At 43.9% G+C, this 21491-nt stretch overlaps 2 protein-coding genes across 2 annotated transcripts in view; both read right to left on the reverse strand.

The window, feature by feature from the left end:
- SLC1A2 (solute carrier family 1 member 2) overlaps window positions 1–12110 on the reverse strand; it is a 75246-nt gene extending 63136 nt beyond the window's left edge. The window contains exon 1 of the mRNA XM_005150618.4: window positions 12076–12110. Within this exon, the coding sequence (XP_005150675.2) occupies window positions 12076–12092 (17 nt within the window). The 5' untranslated portion in view covers window positions 12093–12110. The remainder of the gene's footprint in view (window positions 1–12075) is intronic.
- Window positions 12111–16838: 4728 nt separating this feature from the next.
- Window positions 16839–21491, reverse strand: part of PAMR1 (peptidase domain containing associated with muscle regeneration 1) — a 53222-nt gene continuing 48569 nt past the window's right edge. The window contains exons 10-12 of the mRNA XM_031050339.2: window positions 19903–20135; window positions 19118–19413; window positions 16839–17853 (exon numbers count right to left, since the gene is read on the reverse strand). Coding sequence (XP_030906199.2) covers window positions 17317–17853; window positions 19118–19413; window positions 19903–20135 — 1066 coding nt within the window. The 3' untranslated portion in view covers window positions 16839–17316. The remainder of the gene's footprint in view (window positions 17854–19117; window positions 19414–19902; window positions 20136–21491) is intronic.

Consider the following 21491-nt stretch of genomic DNA (forward strand, 5'->3'; position numbering starts at 1 on the left):
CACTGAAAGAAGACTAAACCCAGAATGAAATGTTCCTCTAACTGATGAGAGCACAGCAGTCTGTACTGGCAAACAGAAATGAACTATGCACAGTTGGCAAGTAGGGCAGCAATTAAATGTGTAACAACTTCCTCACATTCCTTTGTGATTAATTTTTATTCATTCTTGGAATAAGTAAAAATTTTAAAAATAACAAATGGGCAGAATACCTACTTTTCACTTATTAAAAGTAGTATTTGGGTAGCACTGTGAAAATCCTACAGTGCTCTTTTTTCCTCACTTCCTTTTCAATAAAAACCCTGACATCTGCATCATGAATTAGTTCTAGCAATTACCAAGCCTGATTCTAGTTCAGGTGGCAAACAATTGCCAATAGTCTGAGGACAAAATATGATACAGAGGCTTTTAGTGTAAACAGAACAGAGCAGGTAGCCAGAACTGTTACATCCTATTTCAGTTTCTGGCAGGGGGCCACTCTTTGATCTATTCAGGAAACTCAGAGTAAAAAATGTTCAGATCTAAGGCATGCTAGAACGCATTGGCAAACTTGCGGGACACTGCATGTGAACACTGGTGTCAACATGAATGTGTTTGTACTCATGGTCACCATGAATACACGCTCGCACAAGACAGCACTTGCAGGGACCATCAAGGAGTGCAGAGCACACATGGTCTTCAGTACAAGCTCTGTCCATAGAGGCATGAAACAAGTGTAGGAAACTCCCACTATGTATGTGGATGAATGAACAGGAAAAAAAAGGAAACAAACATGTCAAAGTTATGGCTGAGAGAGCTGGGCTGGTTCAGCCTGGAGAAGGCTCCAGGGAGACCTTAGAGCAGCTCCCACTGCTTAAAAGGGGCCAACAGCAAATCCGTAGAGGGGCTTTTGACAAGGGTCTGTAGTGGCAGGACAAGGGGGAATGGCTTTAACCTGACAGAGGGGAGATTGAGATGAGCTCTTAGGCAGAAGTTCTTCCCTGTGAGGGTGCTGAGGTGCTGGCACAGGGTGTCCAGAGAAGCTGTGGCTGCCCCATCCCTGGCACTGTTCAAGGCCAGGTTGGACAGGGCTTGGAGCAACCTGGTCTAGTGGAAGGTGTCCCTGCCCATGGCAGGGGGGTGGAACTGGATGAGCCCTAAAGTCTCTTCCAACCCAAACCAGTCTGTGATTCTATGATTCTATGATGTATGGTCACCTTATAATCCAGTGTAATAAGATGCATTAACACACGGGTACAAGACAGTAACTAATTTGCTCCCCATTTTCAGTCCTCAGTTTTGAGGCCAAGTCTGACCTCCGGGCACCAACCACTGTTTCTTCAGCTCCCATTCAATGTGTATGTCCAGCCCATGACCCATTCTGGCAGGTTTCTCTCATCAGCTCTGACCATCTGAAAGTAATGACTTTTAGTGCTTCTGCATATGTAGAGCCAGCAGCTTTTAGGTGAGAGCTCTAGCCCTTTCTTACCCCCACCACCTCAGTGGCTGTCAGGAGCAGCCTAGTGATCTCAGACATGTGCTGACTCCTGAGATCCTCTTGTATTTGTACAAAGAGAAGGGATACGATGGCTGCTATGCTCATTCAGGTGTCACAACAATGTAATATCTTCAACAGAGAGCCTGAAAAGAAAATATTATGAAATGTAACCACCCAGTAGAATTAAACTGTGACTGAACACTTTTTCAAGTCAATTATATCAATCCCACACTGTCTTACATGAATTTGTTAAGGAGTCTAAGCAATGAAACAGTTTCATGTGCAGGTTAAACAGCATGACACACAGTGGAAAATTGCTTCTACTTATCAAAGCAAATGGCAAATCTAGATTGAGTGATTTCAACTTCACTGGTGAAGTATTATTCTTCTTCATTATTTTATTGTTAAGGGCTACATATGTGGGCTCCACAGGATATTTTGGGGGCAGCCCAACGTTCAAAACAAACAGGAATAAAGATACTGGTATTTAAGCCTTTCTGTAACTACATTGTTACTATTCCCACAAGATAGGAAAATGCATTTTCTCCTGATATGGACAATACACCCAGAATAACTAATGCCATTGCTATAATGAATTAGAAGTGTTTCTCTGTAGGTTAGTGAATAAATAAAACCTACAAATTGAGTTGGTTTTGGACTCCACTTTACCCTTGCTCTCACATGGAGGCCATAACAACCAATGGTGTCTTTTTTGTTAGCTAGAGAAATGCAGAAGTTGTGATAGTAAGACCAAAGCAGACAACTCTCTGTCCACTCAGAATGTATGTAACAGCTAACATACAGCTGGGCTCTGATCCCCAGCATAGGCTTTTGGACACTGCCAGCACAATGATGAATAACAAGACTTCAAGCAGATTGATCTCCAGAGCTGCAGAGGCTTCCAAAGCACGAACAAATTCAAAACTGAGGTACCTACGCCCAACAGCCTATCTCATTGTGGGAAGGCAAAACAGCAGAACTATTTAAGAGCCCTGGGTAACACAATACCCCCTTCTAAGTCAGGAACCTGGTGAGAATCCAAGTGACCAGAACGGGATTCCTTCAGTCTGAATTTAGCTGCATATATTTTTGCTCTCTGTTTTGCAACTGTTACTGATAGTAACGTCCCATTGCTAAATATTACCAAGGGAAAAAAAAAAGTGTCTTTAATGGCAAAAATAGCCATCTGTGATAAATACCAACCAATGTAATGGGATTTTACTCTGCATTATGATTTTGCCAGGTTACCTGAAAAACACGGGGCTTACACAACCATGACACCATTTTGGATTATGTTTCCCACTGCCCAGTAAGTCTTTCCACCTAGTCACTGATTTCAAGCTAGATACAACCAGGGCAACAGCATGAAAGACATTCAAGTTACTGGGTGAGGGTGAAGACCTCCCTGAGAAAGCTGCAGCTGGAGTTTGGGCTTTATTCGGTTTCCAAGGGTGCCACCATGTGACACAAACCCATTCCCAGAGAAGCAAGACAGGAATGTTGTCCTGAAAGCACTCAAGCAACTTGCTTGAGGAGACGGTGACTGCTATGGGGCCATTCTGCTCTGAACTTTGAGCTCAGTGCCATGCATTTCAGAGGGTCCTCCAGGTTCCCCACAGATATGGCTGTTGAGAACCCTCTTCAACACACGACCAGGGAACATATGCTTGCAAATGGGAAAGATGCATGTCTAAGGAAAGAAAGCAAAAAGGAAGGCAACAGCTAATCCTGGAAGCAGCAGGAGGCTTCCTACTGAGGTGCTTTGGTATTACAGTGAGATAGGTTTTGTAATGCTCTTGGCCTACATAACTGTGAAGCTTCCTGTGGCACTTTTTGTATCAACAGGGATAGTGTTTCCTAGCAGTTTCTAGAATGGGACGTTGCCATATGCCCAGTCCCGCTAAACTGTCCCAGTGAGGGATTCTGATCTGTTTTTCATTTCGTGCCCTAGATTACTGTGATATAAATAGCAACCAGGTGTTAATTAATTCCCGTATGCGTGCATGTGTGGGGATGACATGTGTTTAGATACGTGTGTGCTTTTAAGGGCAATCTTTTACCAGTTACTATAGCAAGAGCAGTTCTTACATGAAAAGAACCAGATGCTCCATTAATGAGACAGGTTTCTGCCTCAGAGGAAGTGTCCTACAAATGTACATAGATTTACAGAATCACAGGCTAGTTTGAGTCGGAAGGGACCTTAAAGCTCATCCAGTTCCAACCCCCTGCCACAGGCAGGGACACCTTCCACTAGACCATGCTGCTCAAATGCCCATCCAACCTGGCCTTGAACACTGCCAGGGATGGGGCAGCCACAGCTTCTCTGGGCACCCTGTGCCAGTGCCTCAGCACCCTCACAGGGAAGAACTTCTGCCTAATATCTATTCTCAGTCTCCTCTGTGTCAGCTTAAAGCCATTCCCCTTGTCCTGTCACTACAGGCCCTTGTCAAAAGCCCCTCTTCACATTTCTTGTCTATCCTTTTAGGCACTGGAAGTTTCTCTAAGGTCTCCCCAGGGCCTTCTCTTGTCCAGGCTGAACAAGCCTAGCTCTCCCAGCCTGTCAAGGGTACATATATACATACTCAGTATGCTACTCCTGCCTTGTATGGGGCCAAGAGCTGCACACGTGGCACGAATTTGCAATAGAAGCTTTCATATTCTGTACAACTGGAGACTATGTTTTACCTCCAGCCATGCTTTGTCCCGTCTGTGCTCCTCAGGACAAGCACACCATGTACTGTTCACTACCAAAAATCTCAGCAGGCCAAGGCAGCATCTCAGCTTGTGGCTGCATTGCTGCTATGCACATGAGTATCCAGGAGACGGCAAGAATCTTTCAGGAACCTGCCCAGTGGAGATCACTTACCTGCAGGTGAACTTGTATTAGCAATTTAGTCTGAAAAACGAGCAAGCTTCTGGAGTGAACTTCCTGATGAAGTCCATCTACTACACTACATTGCAGAGCTATGTTGGGGCAGATGCACTGAATGACTTTTGCGTTCAGCTATACCAGGAAATGCACTCTATAAGCATACCTAAGGCTCTCCACATACTAATCAGTGTTGCGTGGACTTACCAGGACAACTATTCCTGTTGAGTTGGACTACTATTCATGTATACATAGCTTGATGCTAACCTCATGAAAAATAAGCACCATGGACATAGTGTAGTATGGAATGATGTGCCAGCTATGCATAGCATCACAGCCATACCCAAGAACTGCGATGGAAGACACTGCACTGGGACAGCTACACACTGTGTACTTGCCGTATACAGAATCTCAGAACATGTAAGGTTGCAAGTGATCTCTGGAGAGCTTCTAGTTCATTCTGATATTCCCAGTTACATGTTACATATAGAATGATTTGGGTTGGAAGAAACCTTGGAGATCATCTAGCTCCAACCCCCTGATGGAACTAGAGTGGTGTCTAAAATTATACAAATACTTCACTTAGAGAATTACAGGAAAAGGGGGAATGGCTTTAACCTGACAGAGGGGAGATTGAGATATTAGGCAGAAGTTCTTCCCTGTGAGGGTGCTGAGGCGCTGGCACAGGGTGCCCAGAGAAGCTGTGGCTGCCCCATCCCTGGCAGTGTTTGAGGCCAGGTTGGACAGGGCTTGGAGAAACCTGGTCTGGTGGAAGGTGTCCCTGCCCATGGCAGGGGGTTGGAACTGGATGAGCTTTAAGGTCCCTTCCAACCCAAACCAATTTGTGATTTTGTGATTATATTTAAATTTAAATGCTACAGGAATAACCCTGAGTTTAAGTCATGTTGAGAGAATAGTTAAAATGGCTACAGATCTGAAAGCAGCCTGAAAAAAAATACTAATTTTTAATTGGTGTTTTGTTGGGTTTTGGTTGTTTTTTTTAAGACAAGAAATAGATCAGTAGCTATCTCACTAAAAAAGATACGTTCTAAGTTTGTCAGCAAAACTTAAAACAAACAAACAAACCAAAACACAAAAAAGACAAATACTGTTTTAGTCAACCAAACTGTGTCCTGAATACACAATGAAGTGTTTTCCTTTGTATTGGAGCACCTACTTCATCTTAGTATTCTTTTTTTTCATTGGCCTTTTTTCAGTTGTAAAATAGGCTTGAAATAAAAATGTTTGGGCTAAAACTAAACATTTTTTAAAAGTAAAAATTATATATATTTCTAATTTTTTCAATTTCCCCTCTGCCTTCTTTTCTTTAAAACACTTCAATTAATTTAATTTCTCAGACATGTCAGTGACCGTGAAATACTGCGTGAATTTCATACCATTCTTGTAAAGATGCCTACGATTAGCTGGGGTGTGCCTTAATTCTTTTATGTCTTGGTTGTTTTCTTCCTGGTAAGGGTCCCCAGTTTGGAATTGCATACACAGGATCAAATATGTTCTGGGTAAAAGTTAGAAAATACGATCACTTTTGAACCTAGTCTGTTATCTCACCCAAGTGCCAAGACCTCTGTTGTAGCAAATTGTCTTAAAACTTTATGTACACTGAGAGGCTTTGACATTAAATAGAAGTAGGATTAAATATATAAAAACACACTTACTTTTATTGCTTGAGTGCCTCTGGAAACAGCATTTTAAACTAATAAGCCAGAGGCTAAAAGTGTGAAATATTGTACTGACTTGGCAAGAGAGGAGGTTTCATTAGCAGATAGACAATAACCGAGACAATGTATTTGACAGATCTAGTCAGTGTTTTCAAGAACTCATACAATTAATTGCTCTAAATTGCAACAGATTGGGCTGGGGAAGGGAAGCCTGTAGATCAAGGGGAAACAGGAAGATGAAGGAGAAAAATTACATGCAGTAATTTGCTAGTACAGTACTGCTTTGTACGCTGCGCTCTCAGTGCACTTGTACATACACATCTGCATGTACACCCATGCAAGAGAGTGTACATATGTGCTTATCTGGGCAACGTGCCCTAGTGGAAGGTGTCCCTGCCCATGGCAGGGGGTTGGAACTTGATGATCGTAGGGTTCTTTTCAAACTAAACCAGTCTGTGATTCTCTGATTTATCTCACAGTAAGGCAAAACTTTTGAAAACATTAACCATTTTTTAAGGAAGCACTATCCCCTTTCAGCCTTTGTCTATTAGCAGCAGTTGCTCTGGAAAGTCAGACTTCAAAAAAAAAAATCAATTAGTTTCAGATAGACTTCACCAAACCTCATACAAAAAAGAAGAAACGAGTCCTAGGAAACTGGTATATTGGAGGCCAGAGGTCTATGAACCAAGGAAATTCAGCATTGCCAAGACAATGCTAATAATTCTGAGTAGAGAAATATCAGCAACATGAGAAAAAGCATTGGCCAACAAGGAGATTTAGAACATATGAAGTATATTAACTGGACACAGAAAGAAACTGATGCTGTAAGAATTAAAAGCAGCATTACCTATGCATCTGCAGGACAGCTGTAGTGCTAAATGGAGGCAATTACTTTGGTGGGCTGATCTGCAAGACCTCACTAAAATGACAATGCTTATTAGAGACCCACAGTACTGCTGTGAGACACCACAATGCCACTGTGGTCAAAGAATGACCACAGTACAGGACAACCGGTGTGTGCTGACAAAATGAACAATGTATTTCTCATCCGGATCATTCTGAGCCAGCACAAACCAGTCTGTGATTCTAATCTAATATGCTTTTTCCAGAAAGTTCAGGATTACCAAACCCCTGTAGACTTTCTAAGGAGTCTTTTATTCCTTGTGCACCTACATAAGAATCTGGATATGTAGAAAAAGTAAGTTAATGTCTAGGTGACAACTTCCTTTTGAAAGTGCAGCTGAAGGCCAAACTGAAGTTTGGGGCTATGAGAACTATTATGTCACCAGATGCATTTTAAGGAACATAAATTATCTTCTGTAGAGCCTAATTCTATGTTATTGTAATCAATGAGAGATTTTCAATGGACAGCAGTGAAATGAGGTCACAGCCCCAGCTGATACGTCTAATTAATAGGCTACATCCACTCCATCTGTCCCACAAAATGCTGAAGAAAGAACATAGGATCAAGTATTCTCCATCCCTAGTCGGTGCTGCATGAAAGTAACAAATCCTGCATAAAAGTAACAGCAATTAGAGGATTTCATCCTCTGAAGTATCTAAACATTTGCACCAGCACATTTCATCAGATTTCTATTTAGACGAATTTTGTGAGTAAATTACAGAGTAAGAATTCAGATTACAAGAAATCTGTGCTCGTTGTACATGTTGTGGCAGATCCTGAAAGCCCACTATCCTATGCAGGTGCCTGAACCTTTCCATGAAATGCTAAGCTAGCCTTTCTGGTTCACCAGGTGTGTCCTGCTGTCTCTGGGCTAGGCATATAATACATGCAGCCAATCTCTCTTCCAGGCTTTGTTTTGACAATGCAGCTTTAGGCTTGGCAAATGGCTTTAGGACTCCTGCTCCAAGATCTAAACCCGCCACAGCCACATGACTAAAACACTAATCCTGTATAATGAATTAATTCTTAAGGTTCAACTTTGTTAAAGAAATGTTGACAGGTCAACTTCACATCCACAGGGCTGGATGCCAGGTAAAGTATGTATTATTTGTGCCTCCTGCATAAACTTTAATTGACTGATAACCATCTTTCTACAGCCAGCATAAAACCTGTGTACATTCCACACCACATGCTATGTCTAATTTTAGAGAAATCAAATCATAGGCTCCCTGATCTGGACGAAACTCGTATTGTTTGGTGATCAGGTAGTACCGACAAACCATACCCATGATCTATAGCATCAGAGACAGTGAAACTTGAGATGAAGATAGAGAGTACATACAGAATGTAGGAACAATCAAGGTTGGAAAGGAGGAATGGACCACAGCATTGTTTGTTTGTTTCTTGTTAATGAGATACTGATAAAGTCAAATATGAAGACAGGAATCTCTGTAGCTTCCTAATAGTGCCTGTGAACTGGGAGAAGGCTACCTGGCCAAAGCCATGGTGGGACTGCTCCAAGGCTGACCTGCAAGCAGAGGGTTTTGCTCCTGGCTCAGACACACCTGCTCTGCCTGTGTTTAATTTACTGCTAAAAATGCTGTGATAGTGTCTCCTAGTGGCTATATTCTTTAAGGAACAGCCCCAAACCCAAACGTCACACCTGAAATTCCCACTCTTCAAAGGTATACAAAATATAAACAACACCTGTAGATTTTTAGAGCACCTCAATCAGCATCACTCAAACAGGTAAAATCACATAAATAATTTAAATACTCAAGGTTTTAATATCTGAGTTACAAAGTCACATTCCGATTTAACATCTAAAACCTATGTCTAGGTTATACAAAAGTGGGTTGTTTGGTAGGTTTTTAACAGTAGCAAGGTGTTTCATCCTTTCCCTTTTGAAATAGTGACATTAAAGAGAGATGAGAGCCATAACAAACCATGTGAAGCAAGGTGCTCAGGACTTAGCTCAAAGCCTGAAGGCAAGCATGGGCATAAATTGAATCAGAGTCCACCTCACTTAACCTTTAGGTCCTCTCAGACCCCATAAAAGCAAAGGAAATGTTAAAATGCTCCGCTATGGTAGGTCTCCACAGGTTCAACCTACCACATACTGAGAAATACGCCAGCATCACAATCCATGACTATGAACTGATGTCACTGCATCTTAGAACCACGTTAAGGACGCAGGAAAAGCAATGCTAGCATAGATCAGAAGGCCACTTCTCCCAGCAGCACCACAGTGCCTGCAGTCATGGCCAGCAGAGGACGTTTAAACAGAGCACATAAAACTGAGCAACCCTGAACAGTGTCAACACCCAACTCTAGTCCTTCCTCCTTGAACCAGCTGTTTTCTGTTTCCAACACCCAATAACCACCAAAAATCCATCTTGGAAATGAGATCTGTATCCAGGGATTTTGATAAAGGTAGACTTCACAGTCAAGATACAACGTATTCACCAGTAAGCCAAAGCCCCACTAGCTGGAACTATGTCAAGGTAGACCCAGAGGACACACGGGTCTGATTTTGCCATGTTGGGGACATTTCTTTTCTCCTTATCAACCAATTGAAGCTTCCTGTTGTCCACCATCCTCTTGGAACAGAAAGATTTGGGCAGCAAACTTCCATACATGGATGACCTTAACCAAATAAGACACTGAAATTAAAAAAAAAAAAATCACTGGAGAGGTGCAGACAAGGAAATCTTTCCTAGCAAATTCTGGCTCTAAGTGACCACTGCTTCTTAACCATGGTATATGGATTTGCCTCCCTCTGTGTACACATCAGGGCCTTTTGCTTTTTGCCAGGTCTCCTGTCACATCCCAACAGCTTTAGGGATTTTATGTAAGCTCCCCTGTTAGAAGAGAAATAACACACTGTAGAAGCGGCTGGAGTAGTTCTATCACAACAAAATAAAGCCTTTATATACACTGGATTTCCACTAACATGGAATAAATCCTGAACTTAACCCTGAACATCCTAACAGCCACTAGAGATAAACCTGGAGTGCGAACACTGTGTTCCCACCTCCAGCAGGTCTTTTTCCATGTACCTGTGTGTGTCTGAGATACACTGCCCTGCTTGCAGCAGTGGGCACTTTTTGCTGCCTCTTCCATTGTGCCAGTGCTGGTGGAAAGCCCTTCTGGAACAGGTCTGGTCAGTATTACTTTCCCTGAGGATCCATATAGTGACTGAGTTTGCTGACCTTTAGGACAGAGTGTGAAGCTTATCTCCATCCTCAGCATTTTACCTGAGGGGAAGGAAAGATAACAGCTCAGTTTTGGAAGAAGTTCTCACTGGTAAAAAGGGACTGGCAAGTGAAAAGCTTCCCACTCAGCTTCTCCACACCTCCTTCAACTATGGCTCAGCACTAGTTGAATCATACCAAATAAACAGTTTCAGCTGTCTTGGACTCCGTAAGTTTCCTAAAAAGTTTGAAAGCAAAGCTTAAACTTATTGTTTCTTTTCTCACCCTGACAATTTAGCTCTGTCCACTAAGGAAAAGAAAGGTGTGCATCTGCAGAAGCCTTTCTTTTTTAGCTCACCTGTTCAGTCTGCTTCTTTTACAACAATCTCTCTTTCTACAACCATTTAAAACTTCCTTGCATCCAAAACTGACAATCCCACAAACACAGCCACCTCTTGTCACATCTCCTCTTATTAAACCCCCGCACAACAGGTGCCACATTTCCCCAGTGGTCTGAAACAAGCAGAGACATCTACAGCCAACTTCTGTGATCAGAGCACCAGTGGGGTGTGAAAATTGTGGTAGCCCAAGCATACAGCAGGAACAGAGAAGACTGAGCTCCAACCTTATGGATGTAGGCTGATTCTTCCATCTCTGAGCTTCTTCTTTGTGGCTGTCAATATTTGTTGACTGTACCTAGTTAAGTGAGTTTGTTGAGAGGAAATGCTACAGGGCAGATTGAACTGCTAGGCTGCTACTGAACAAGGAGGTACAGATCTGGAGCAGAAATTTCCCAGAAAGGCAAAGCAGCAGCAGCAAACAGTAAGTTGGTTCCCTTTGTCCCAGTCCCATGAAGAGCCAGAAGGGCCCCACAGATCTGCCCTCTGCCACACCTGAGGCATTGTCCTCCTCAGCAGCCAAAGCTTACACTTTGCAGCCTTCCACTCCTGCCAAGCCAACTGCTCAGCAGCCGCTTCGCAGAGAGCCAGCTCCTTCCTTAGTCCAGGTAATGGGACACTTGCGCGCACACCTTCACAGACACGTGCCAGGTTATTTAAATCAGCTCAGCGAGTCTTTCAGCCCAAGAGACAGAGAAGCAACATAAACAGAGCTTCCTTCTGCCCTTTGCCCTGAGAGAGTCCTATCCAGAGTAGATCATGCTGATACAACCTGACAACATCCAGGGATAAGGCGGAGGCTCACACCAAACACACTCTAATACTAGCGAGTATTGTAAGAGGGCAACCAGAGATCAAAGAAACATTTCCTTTTCTTTCTTACTCCCAATAAACCAAAAAAGCCCCCAGACCCAACAAAGCGACCAAGTGGCTGATCTTGTCAGGGGTATGGAGAAGGGTTTCCTTCCCAGGGACACTACCAGGGCTTGAACTGTGTTTGCTTTTCTTTAAAGCCTCTTGTATAACCCTTCACCCTTCACAGCAGTTCTCTTGCTAACACTGTCATGCATTTGGCACAAAACTGCAAAATTGCAAAACTCCTTGAGAAGTTGGATTTGTTTGTTGCCTGCTTGAGAGGCGGGTGGGGGAACAGCTCCCCAGCTCTTCCTGAACTATTGATTATTTTCATTATTATTATTATAATATTTAGGAAGCTGCTTCCACCTCCACCTGAGTTCACCATTCACTTGTCTTCTTCTTCCAGGCAGGTGGTATAAGCTCGATCTGCCCTCCAGGGGTTAAATAAAGAAGTGGTGGGAGGAAAAACAGAACCTTTCCAGTTGCTCATATTTTAAATTCTTTTTTTCCCCCTCTCTTTCTCGGTCTCCTAAATGGGGTTAGTCCGCTTCTCCTTCCCTCTCGCTCTTTGAATTACTCCGTTAGGGAAGGACGAGGACTAACAATGAAGCAGATACCTGGAAACTGTTATCCAAAGCACAATGCCGGACCACCCTCCACCCTCCTGTTACCTCCCTCCCCGCAGACAGTCGCCCTCACCCTTCCGTCGATGCCATGGTCCCGAAAGTCCCCCTGTGTTCTCGGAAGTCCGAGGGGTTATTTTGGGCAGGAGGAGGCTGGCTCTCTGGGGTAGCCCTCGTTCGCGGCTGCGAAGGAGCACGCAATTCCTTGTAATCCTTGGGGGCTCCGCAGGGCGAGGATCCGGCAGCTCCGCTCCCCGCCGCTCCCCCGCCCCGCCGGGCTCGCCGTGCCCCGGGGACCAACAGTGCCCGCCGGCCAGAGGAGGAGGAGGAGGAAGAGGAGGAAAAGGAGGAGGAGCGGGCACCTGGGCTGCGGTCCGCGGCGCCCTCCCCTCGCCGCGGGGTGTGTGTCTGTCCGCGTGTCTGTGTGTGCGCGGGGTGGGGGTGTCTCACACCGGCGCGGCGCTGGCGGAGGCTGGATTGGAAGGTTTTAGCCCCGGAGCCGTGGATTTGCAGTCAATCCCTCTCTATTTTAGGCGCAGGCTGACATCACGAGCTTTGTTACTCCTATAAATGCCCCCAACCGCTCCTTGCCAGCAGCGGGCAGAGGGTGGAGCGGGGGGAGCCCCTCGCAGGGGGAGGGTCGGGTGCTGCCCACCGCGACCTGCCGCACTCGCTGCCGACCGCCACCGCCTCCTTGGGGCAGGCCCAGCCCTCCGCAATGGGACTCGGGGTAGCCGGCCGGGAGCGGCGGGGAGGAGCGAGTCCAATACACACACAACTCCCGGGGGTGTCCGGTTGCCGCCGCATTTCCTCTGCTGAGCGAGCGGTCGGCACTCCGCGATCCCGCAGCCGAGGCACCTGCCCCGCCACGCCGCGGCGGCTGCAGCCTCCCGAGGCCCGTCCAGCCCTTCGCGAGAGCCGTGCTGTCTCGACGGCCTAGTGCCGGGTGCTGACCGCAGCAGCAGCACCCGGGGGCCCTGGTGAGGGTGACAGGAGCTGCACCGGAGCGAGGGGACCCTGCCCGGCCCGGCCCTGCCCTGCGTAGCGAGGCGGTGCTGCCCCCTGCCGGAGAGGCGCCGCCGCGGTGGCCCCACCTGCCGGGTCCAGGCCGGAGCAACGGGGCCCCGCGGAGGCACCGCTGTGATTGCAGCGTGGGGTGGAAAGTTGGCTTTTCAGCAAGTGCGCTCCGGTGCTGTAGCACGGGCCGCTCGTGGCGTGTCAGGGCACTGCCGTGAACCTCGGCTTCCGTTTCCCGCAGCTGAGGCTCCTCCTGACAGCCTCGGTGCTGTCTTCTCTGGGGACAACACAAGAGGGACATGGATCTATTGGAGAAAGGCCAGAGGAGGCCACAGAGATGCTCCAGGGGTTGTAGCAGCTCTGCTATGCAGACAGGAGGAGAGAGCTGGGCTCGTTCAGCCTGGAGAAGAGAAGGCTATGGGGAGACCTTAGAGCAGCTCCAGTGCCAACAAGAAATCTGGAGAGGGGCTTTTGACAAGGGTCTGCAGTGACAGGACAAGGGGGAATGGCTTTAACCTGACAAAGGGGAGATTGAGATGAGACATTAAGAAGAAGTTCTTCCCTGTGAGGTTGATGAGGCCCTGGCACAGGGTGCCCAGAGAAGCAGCGGCTGCCCCATTCCTGGCAGTGTTCAAGGCCAGGTTGGACAGGGCTTGGAGCAACGTGGTCTGGTGGAAGTTGTCCCTGCCTGTGTCATGTTGATCTTTAAGGTCCCTTCCAACCCAAACCGGTCTATGATTCTCTGAACCTGATGTCCTGTTTCACAGGGAGCCAAAATTTCTTCCATTGCATGTTCTCTCTGCCCCAACAGCCATGCAGGAATCCCACTTTCACAATACAGAGCCACAAGGCTGCAGGGGATGCACCATGGAGCGAAGACTGCCTGACCCTGCCCACTGCTTCCACTCCCCTAGGATGCCTTTCCTGCAACCATGCGGATCCTGTCCTTATTAACGGCAGGATGCAGATTAGCATGCATTCCCTCATCCTAATCAAATACACTTTTTTTTCCTGCGAACTTACCATGGACTTAGGTTTTCAAGGGAAACAAGTTTCCTGGGCAATTCCGTTAGAGGCACAGAGGTATGCGTGATAAGAGCATGTATTCAGTATGTCTGTTGCCTTGCAGTTTTATTTTTCAGCTAAGCACCCTGGCTTTTGGAAGGAATTTAATACACCCCCATCCCCAAATACATACAAAGGGAGAAGTATAGATCCATTTGAGAGGGTAAGAATGCAGAAAGTGGTTTGGCTCTCATTTGGTTTTCTTTCATAGCAACATCTTCAGTGCCTTTCCAGAATGCACAGCTCTTCCTCAGAGGGAAGATGTGTTGCTATCCAAGTTGTGCTGTTTCACACCCTTCTCCCAGACAGATGGCCTAGATCCTCACCTGTTTAGAAAGAGATGTTTGAAATAGCTTTGCATTTCAGAAGCAGACCCTAGCTATCAAAGGGATTAGTGATTCCTTCTCACAGATTGGATTTTTCCAAACATTCATCTCTATTTTGAGCAACCTGGTCTGGTGGAAGGTGTCCCTGCCCATGGCAGGGGTGTGGAATTAGATGAGCTTTAAGGTCCCTTCCAACCCAAACCATTCTATGATTCCATGATATGTCACACAACAACAGAGATAAAAATGTTGTGTTTGAATTTAGAGATTAGCCAGAATTGAATCTAGCATTCCAAAATCATTGAGGCTCAGAAGTAGAACCAAATGCTACAGGCAATTCATCTTTCTATAAAAGACTATATTGAAATCTGAATCCTAGGGTTGAAGATAGCCTGACCACTTCTTGCTTCTGTTTTCTTGAAGAGTATCATGACTGTAAAAAGAGCACGCACAGCTGTCACAAGCTCCTGTGATTTTCATTAATTCCTGCAAGTTTCTCTTCAAGAACATACTTTTATTTTATACACAACCAGTGATCAGCTGTATTGTTGCCCAGAAACTTTCAGCTATTCCTTGCCAGATCTGTGAGTGGTTTGAAGCCAAATGGGGATGTGATTCAATACCAAGGAGGAGTTAAGAGGATCAGTAACACCAGGCATGGTTGATCTTTAGTAAAAGGAAAAGCATGAGAGCTAAAGCTAGAATTAAGAGAGACTTTTGCAGATGGGCATGAACTGCCAAGTACTCTGCTGGACAAATCTGAGAGGAAAAAACGTCCCACATCTAAGGCTTCTCTCAGTTGTAGCAGTGGAGAAGAGTAATGTTATGGAGAGCAGTGCACTCATGGAGTCATGACTGAGAAAAGAACCAGCTCACAGACCTTTATGATTTCTGTTTTAGAAGATAATTTCCCTTAACTGTTAGAGTGTAGAGACTGATTTAATGTCGTCACAGAAGATCTCTGACTGGGCAAGCCAGACTGCAGTAAACAGTTCTATTCCTTTCTCAATCTAATCATTGATACTGTGGGGAGGAAACACATGTTGACTTTCTGCAAATCTGCTCTTGCCAAAACTGTCTCCTAATTTCCTTTAACCCCTTCTGTCAGCAGGGGAGTACCACACATTCACTGGCACATGTTCCTCCCAGCAGAGGAATAAAACATATCTTATTTTTCACATTTAATTATGATTTTTTGGTGCTGTTGTTGCCACATAGTTTGACAGCCAAGCATAATCTCCTGGCAGAAAGAGGCAGGGAAACAAAATAAAGAGAAGCAATACACTTTAGTTGTGGCCCTTAAACTTTTTGTTTCAAGCAACATCATCCCAGGTCCTGTTGCCAGTGAAAATAAGAAAAGTGAAAAACCATAATGCATTAAGTCTTTCTGCCCAGGAAATCAAAAAATAAATTACATGGAGTGACATCCAGTAGTAATTGTTCTTTTAGCACCAATTTTCATATTCAAAACTAGGTGGAAACTACTGAATGCTGAGAAACTCTTCACAAGATTTTGCAGCATCAGAGAACTGCAGCTGCAATCAGAATTGTTATCTTACAATTGCCATAGCAGTGCAGTAGGCTACAATACATCTTCAGGGGCTGAGTCCTTTTTGGTGAGAGTACTAAATACTTTCATCAGAGCCCCAGCCTTGACATGCAGCTATTGCTGTGAGCTGCTTTGACCACTGTAATAATTTGGAGGCCTGACAAACACCACGGTGTCAGAGATGGCTTATCCAGGAGTCATTACTTATGGAAGACGTTCCCGTCTCTCCTCCCCAACTTTTACTAATGCTTGTCTCTAATCTTTAGCCACAACTGAATAGAGAATGACTTAATGAAAAGGAGAAGTTATTAAGGACCACAAGAACACCAAAGTCTCTCTGCTGCACAACATGCCCAATGGGAGAATCTTATATTTCAATGTCAACAGTCTGGTGAAGAAAAACCTCTGCAAAGGGCAAGGAAGGACATTGTTCTTCACCCTGAAGAGCTGCAGAAGAGTTGTTTTGCCACAACAGTATGTGAATCAAGTTCTTCTGAGCTTTTCACAAGTCTTTCTTTGAAATAATCTACATGGAAAAATGTTTTTAAAAGCATGTTTCAGGATTTCATCTATTCAAGATACAAGTGGGAGAGAACTCCCCTGTACATTTCATTGCAATGGATCATGTGCAACAATAGTAGCACTGGATGTATTAGGGTTTAAAAAAAAATGAAAAAAGTGGCTATTTATGTAGTAATTGAATTTTGTGCTAATTCTGCATTTCAGTGTGCCTGAAGAGTCCTAGGTGAGAGTCACATGCAAACAGACAAGAGCAGTAGAGAGTCCCTTGAGTGTGACACAGGTAAAGCAACAAGGAATCTGCATAATGTCAGACATAGATATGTAGGTTAAAAAAAAAACAAACCATGGTTTATTTAAATGTGTAAAGTACTTGGGAGGGAAAAAGATTACATTGTACTATGGCAATACAGAGAGCACACCCCATAACAAGCTCATCTATCGTAATGAATTCAGGCTACTCTTTTCCAGCCTCTCAATCTGCTCACATGGATCCTTGGGAGAGGCTTGCTGTTGCTTTCTCTAGGGGACTCCACACTACAGATGAGTTTCAGTCAGAATTTGCTGTCCTGTTTCTGTGTGTCAGACTAAGGAGCAGAGCATCATCCTCCCACCAGGGGAGGCAGGCAAAATATGGCAAAACTTCTCATGCACTAAGACCCTCTGTCATGGGTTGAGTAAAAGTAACCTGATGGAACACCTGATCCTAGGACAAATTACCAGGCTGTCTGCCTTAACCTTATCCCACATGTGACTCATGACTGGGATAAGAAGCCTAATGCAGCAGAGACTTAGAGAGATATTACGATAGCTGTAAAATGCCATTTCCAGACATGGCTTTTTATTTCAGATTCTTCTCAATCCAGTCTTTGAAAGGAAGAGCTTTGGTATAGCCACTGTAGAGTTCTAGGCTGCAAGATTTATCGTAACCCCAGCTCACTAATCCCATCAGGTGCCACCTTAGCTCAGAAGATGCTTTTCCTGGCAAAGTTATGGCTGCAATCCCACCAGTCTCTGCAGGGCAGATATTAGAAAAGGTGGTGTGGTCTCGTTTGGCACAGAACATGCTGTCGGTAATGCTGACTTGTATCCCATTATCCTCATACTGTTGCTCACATAACAGTGAATCCACCATCCGAACAGCTCCCATGCGGATTGTGTCATTCTTGTATCCAGGATCTTTAATATCAGCCAGTACTTTCCAGCCAGTAACCGTTATTTTTAAATCCTCTGTGGATGAAGTCAAGTCATGAGAAGATGACAAGCAAATGGGTTGAACACGACTGCTGATTCTGGCTTTGTCCAAGAGTTTTATGATAGCAATGTCAGAGTCAAGTAATATAGGGTCATAATTGGGATGCACTATAATGGCAGAAATCTGGGGAGCAGGAAAAATCATAGAGTTAACAGCAGTGGCAAGGCAACAGCACTCTTTCCACACTACTATAATACATGTTAGTTCATTTTGTGTACTTCTCCTTGACCCTGCAATCCCAATCTGTTTTTTTCACCATAGTGTTAACTCAAATGAGAAGCATAAAAAGAGATCAAGCATCTTCTATTTTTTTTTTTTTCATCTTGGGTTTCAATACAGGTTTTATGGCCTGAAACTCTTCCTAATGACGAGCAGTCAAGTTATTCTCATCAAAAAGGGGAGTTAATGTTCAGTTCAAGTTTTTCCAGTTTACTAAAAAGATTTAAACTGCCATGTTATCTTCAGCCTGGAGAATTTGAAGCAGGGGTGGTGGATGGGGACTGTGTGTAGGGGGAGGGGGATGTTGTTGAATTGAAATGTTAGTTTCTAATTGAAATTCAACCATCTTCCCACTAGGGAAGAATACATTTTATGTACTGGGGCTAAAGCTTTACTGCTATTATGTTGGGGCTAAAGCTTTACTGCTAGTTACCTCGATGAAAACACTACAAGAACAGATAGGATTCCTATAAGGAAATATTGTAAATAATATGCATTTCCTAAAAGAAGTCTGAAAAAACTGGAATTAGAGAAAGAAACAAAAAATGGGGGAGAGGGGAAAAGAATCAAATTAACTCTGATATCTTGGATAAAATCCATTAACTCACTCGTACCCCACTACTCCAGAAAAAGATGCACACAGCCAAAGTTGCTGTATTTCTCCTCATTTTGACTCCCATCTTTCAGTTCTACTTGAAAAACACAGGTGGTGAGCCTGAGGTACTATTTTTGGAGCTAGAGTCAGACATAAACTTCTGAGTTTAGAGCCTTGGGGCTGAGATGTGAAATGTACTCATGGCATCAAACCATGATCTACAGAACAAGTGTTTCCCTCATAAATAATGCTGAGCACTTTTGACAGTAGCTGGCATCTTTTCTACTTTTTTTTTCTGGCAATATCACTCAAGACTTTATGACCCATGGAACCTGAGCCGTTTTCTTAGTGATCTGTGTTAGGGGGTGAACACAGGAGTTGAACAGTGTCAGAGAAATTTAATGAACTGTAGCATATGCCCTCCTTTTGCCTTGCTCTGTCAGCAGAGTCTCTACGTATACATTTGAAAGAGCCATGTGTAAACCAATATATTGCTCTAAGGACAACCCTCTATAAGACATATGGGATCAGCATCTGCTTGTACTTATCATTTTCCACTCCCAGCAGACTTACCCGCAGGTTCTGGATAGTCTTTTCATCCCTGTCATCATCTCTATAGAATTTCCCCAGAACCACCTTAAGCTCTGCTACCTTGAGCACGATGGTCTTGCCCAGGTCAGTGACACAGTGAGCTGCCACCACCACAGTGCGCTCGTTCACCAGGGCCCCACTGCAGATGAGGATCCAGGCCCCTTTCCGGAGACTGTTCTCTTTCATGCCGTTGGCTGTCCGATAGATTGCTGCTTGCCAGGGCCACCTCATAGAGGTCACTGTCTTCTGAAGGGTGATATTTTCTGCTTTTCCACAGACTGAGGAAACATGAACCAAGAATGAGGTAACACCTTTTCCCCACCCCAAAATCTGAATGTCACTCTTGATTTCTGCTTAAGATGTGCCAAAACAAATCAAATTGCAATGGTTAGCATGAGGGATAGCTTTCTAATTAACATTTGTCTCCAACCTGTGAATTTATATTATAAGAGTATTTTATATAGTTAAAAAAAATAAACTTACACTTTTCCCCTTATTGTCTGAATTCCTGGCTGAAGTAGGAATGTGGACTTAGCACCTGCCCAGGTGAATTTTCATGACAACCTTATCAAGCTGCACTATAATGAGACAACTGCATAAAGAAATGGAAAGAGTACCCCTGATTGACATATCCTCCAAGCTTTACTGCTCCTATCTCCCATCTGGAAGCACAGGCAGCCTACACAGCTGAGACTCCCTTATTTTCAAAGATGAATATACATCCTGTTCTCCCATCCCTCCAGATACTTTCTCCCTTGGAGACTCACTTGGAATACACACAGGAGCTCTCCCACTCCATTTTCCTGTCTTCAGACAAGTTCTCCTGCTGCTGCCCAGGCGGCGGTAGAAAGGAGAAATGCACTCGTACTGAAGCTGGGTGTGCAGATGCTGGTACCCTGGGGGCAGATCTCCAAATGGCGGTGCTGGCTTTTTGGTGGGATAGATGTCAAGCTTTTGCTTGCTGAATGCAGATGAGTAAAGTTGATGCAAAGGTGTTTCCCTGTTTCAAGGCACAAAGAACACAAGGTAATAATAATAATTATTATTATTATTATGATATAATTATTATTATTATTATGATAATAATGATTATGATGATGATGAGAAGAAGAAGAAGAAGAATAGTGATCATTACCATATGTTTATCACCAGCTGTGTTAAGTATCTAAGTATTTAAGTATTTAAAAGCATATCAAGTTTGCTTGTAAAAGGACAAGGCAAAAATACCATTCCAACATGGATTAGCAATACTCCCATTTACATCCCAGCTATTTTATTTAAATATAAATATGTATATAAATATACATTTGAACATAAAAACACATATGTTTATAAACTTTCTATTTATGTCTCTTTTTTTTTTTCATTTTACAGTTTCTGGATTGCAACCAGTTGCCTCTGAATGTGGAACAGCTTTTGCCATTTGCAACAGGACTGAGAGACCACATTCTTAGATAAAGAAATTACACTGGAAGTTAGCATTGCCATAATTAGCTGTAACTAGAGAAGAGATGGGCACATCTTTTCTCTAGTGAACATTTTAATAGGCAGAATTAGGAATCGATTCAGATTAAATCATGTTGATAAAGTTGCTTGATTTACCAGTTAGCAGAGATAATTGCCTCACCACAGAGATTTCATGACTGCAGTAATTACTAAGCCTCTATTTAGAAATTGTTCTGATTAGCTGAAACATGGCACATAATTAAAAAAATAAATATATGCACCAGCCTAGATACATACCGTAAGCTTGACTACAGTCATACTTAAATGTTCATCACTTAGAATGTGTCCCTTACTCTAATGCTTAAAAGCACATTTCTACAGAAAAAAAAATACAAACCACCCCCCCAAAAAAAAAACAAACAAACAAACCCAAACCGAAAAAACTATTTATGACTGAAAATTTCAGCAAGAAATGGATTTCCCTTGAGATTTCTGGTACTGTTGTATCCAGAAAAGCCGTAAGAATGCGTTTTTTTCAAGTGGTGATTCCATTTTTGATCACAGAGACACAGCCTGCTTCCATCAGATGGAATCTGTGAGGCAGTACATGGCAGTACTCAAGGTAAAGTTATTAAGAACAAGAGCAATGACAATTTTCTTATATTTTGGACACAGGATGAGAGCTGCTGTGGTCATGCTTAGACTGCCAGGGTCCCATTCCCTACTTGCATGTGACCTTGCATTAGTGCATAGTCAACACTTTGCCTCACTATTAAGCTATGAAATGGAGATCCTATTTCAAGGGGTAAGAGTCAACACACATGAGGTGCCGTGATGATGCTATGGAGGTGGGGGCATGTATGCCCTTTCATACAGCTCTTGTTAATACCTGAAACATTTAGCACAGAAA

This window comes from Melopsittacus undulatus, chromosome 8 (assembly GCF_012275295.1).
Source record: "Melopsittacus undulatus isolate bMelUnd1 chromosome 8, bMelUnd1.mat.Z, whole genome shotgun sequence".
NCBI classification, from domain to species: Eukaryota; Metazoa; Chordata; class Aves; order Psittaciformes; family Psittaculidae; genus Melopsittacus; species Melopsittacus undulatus.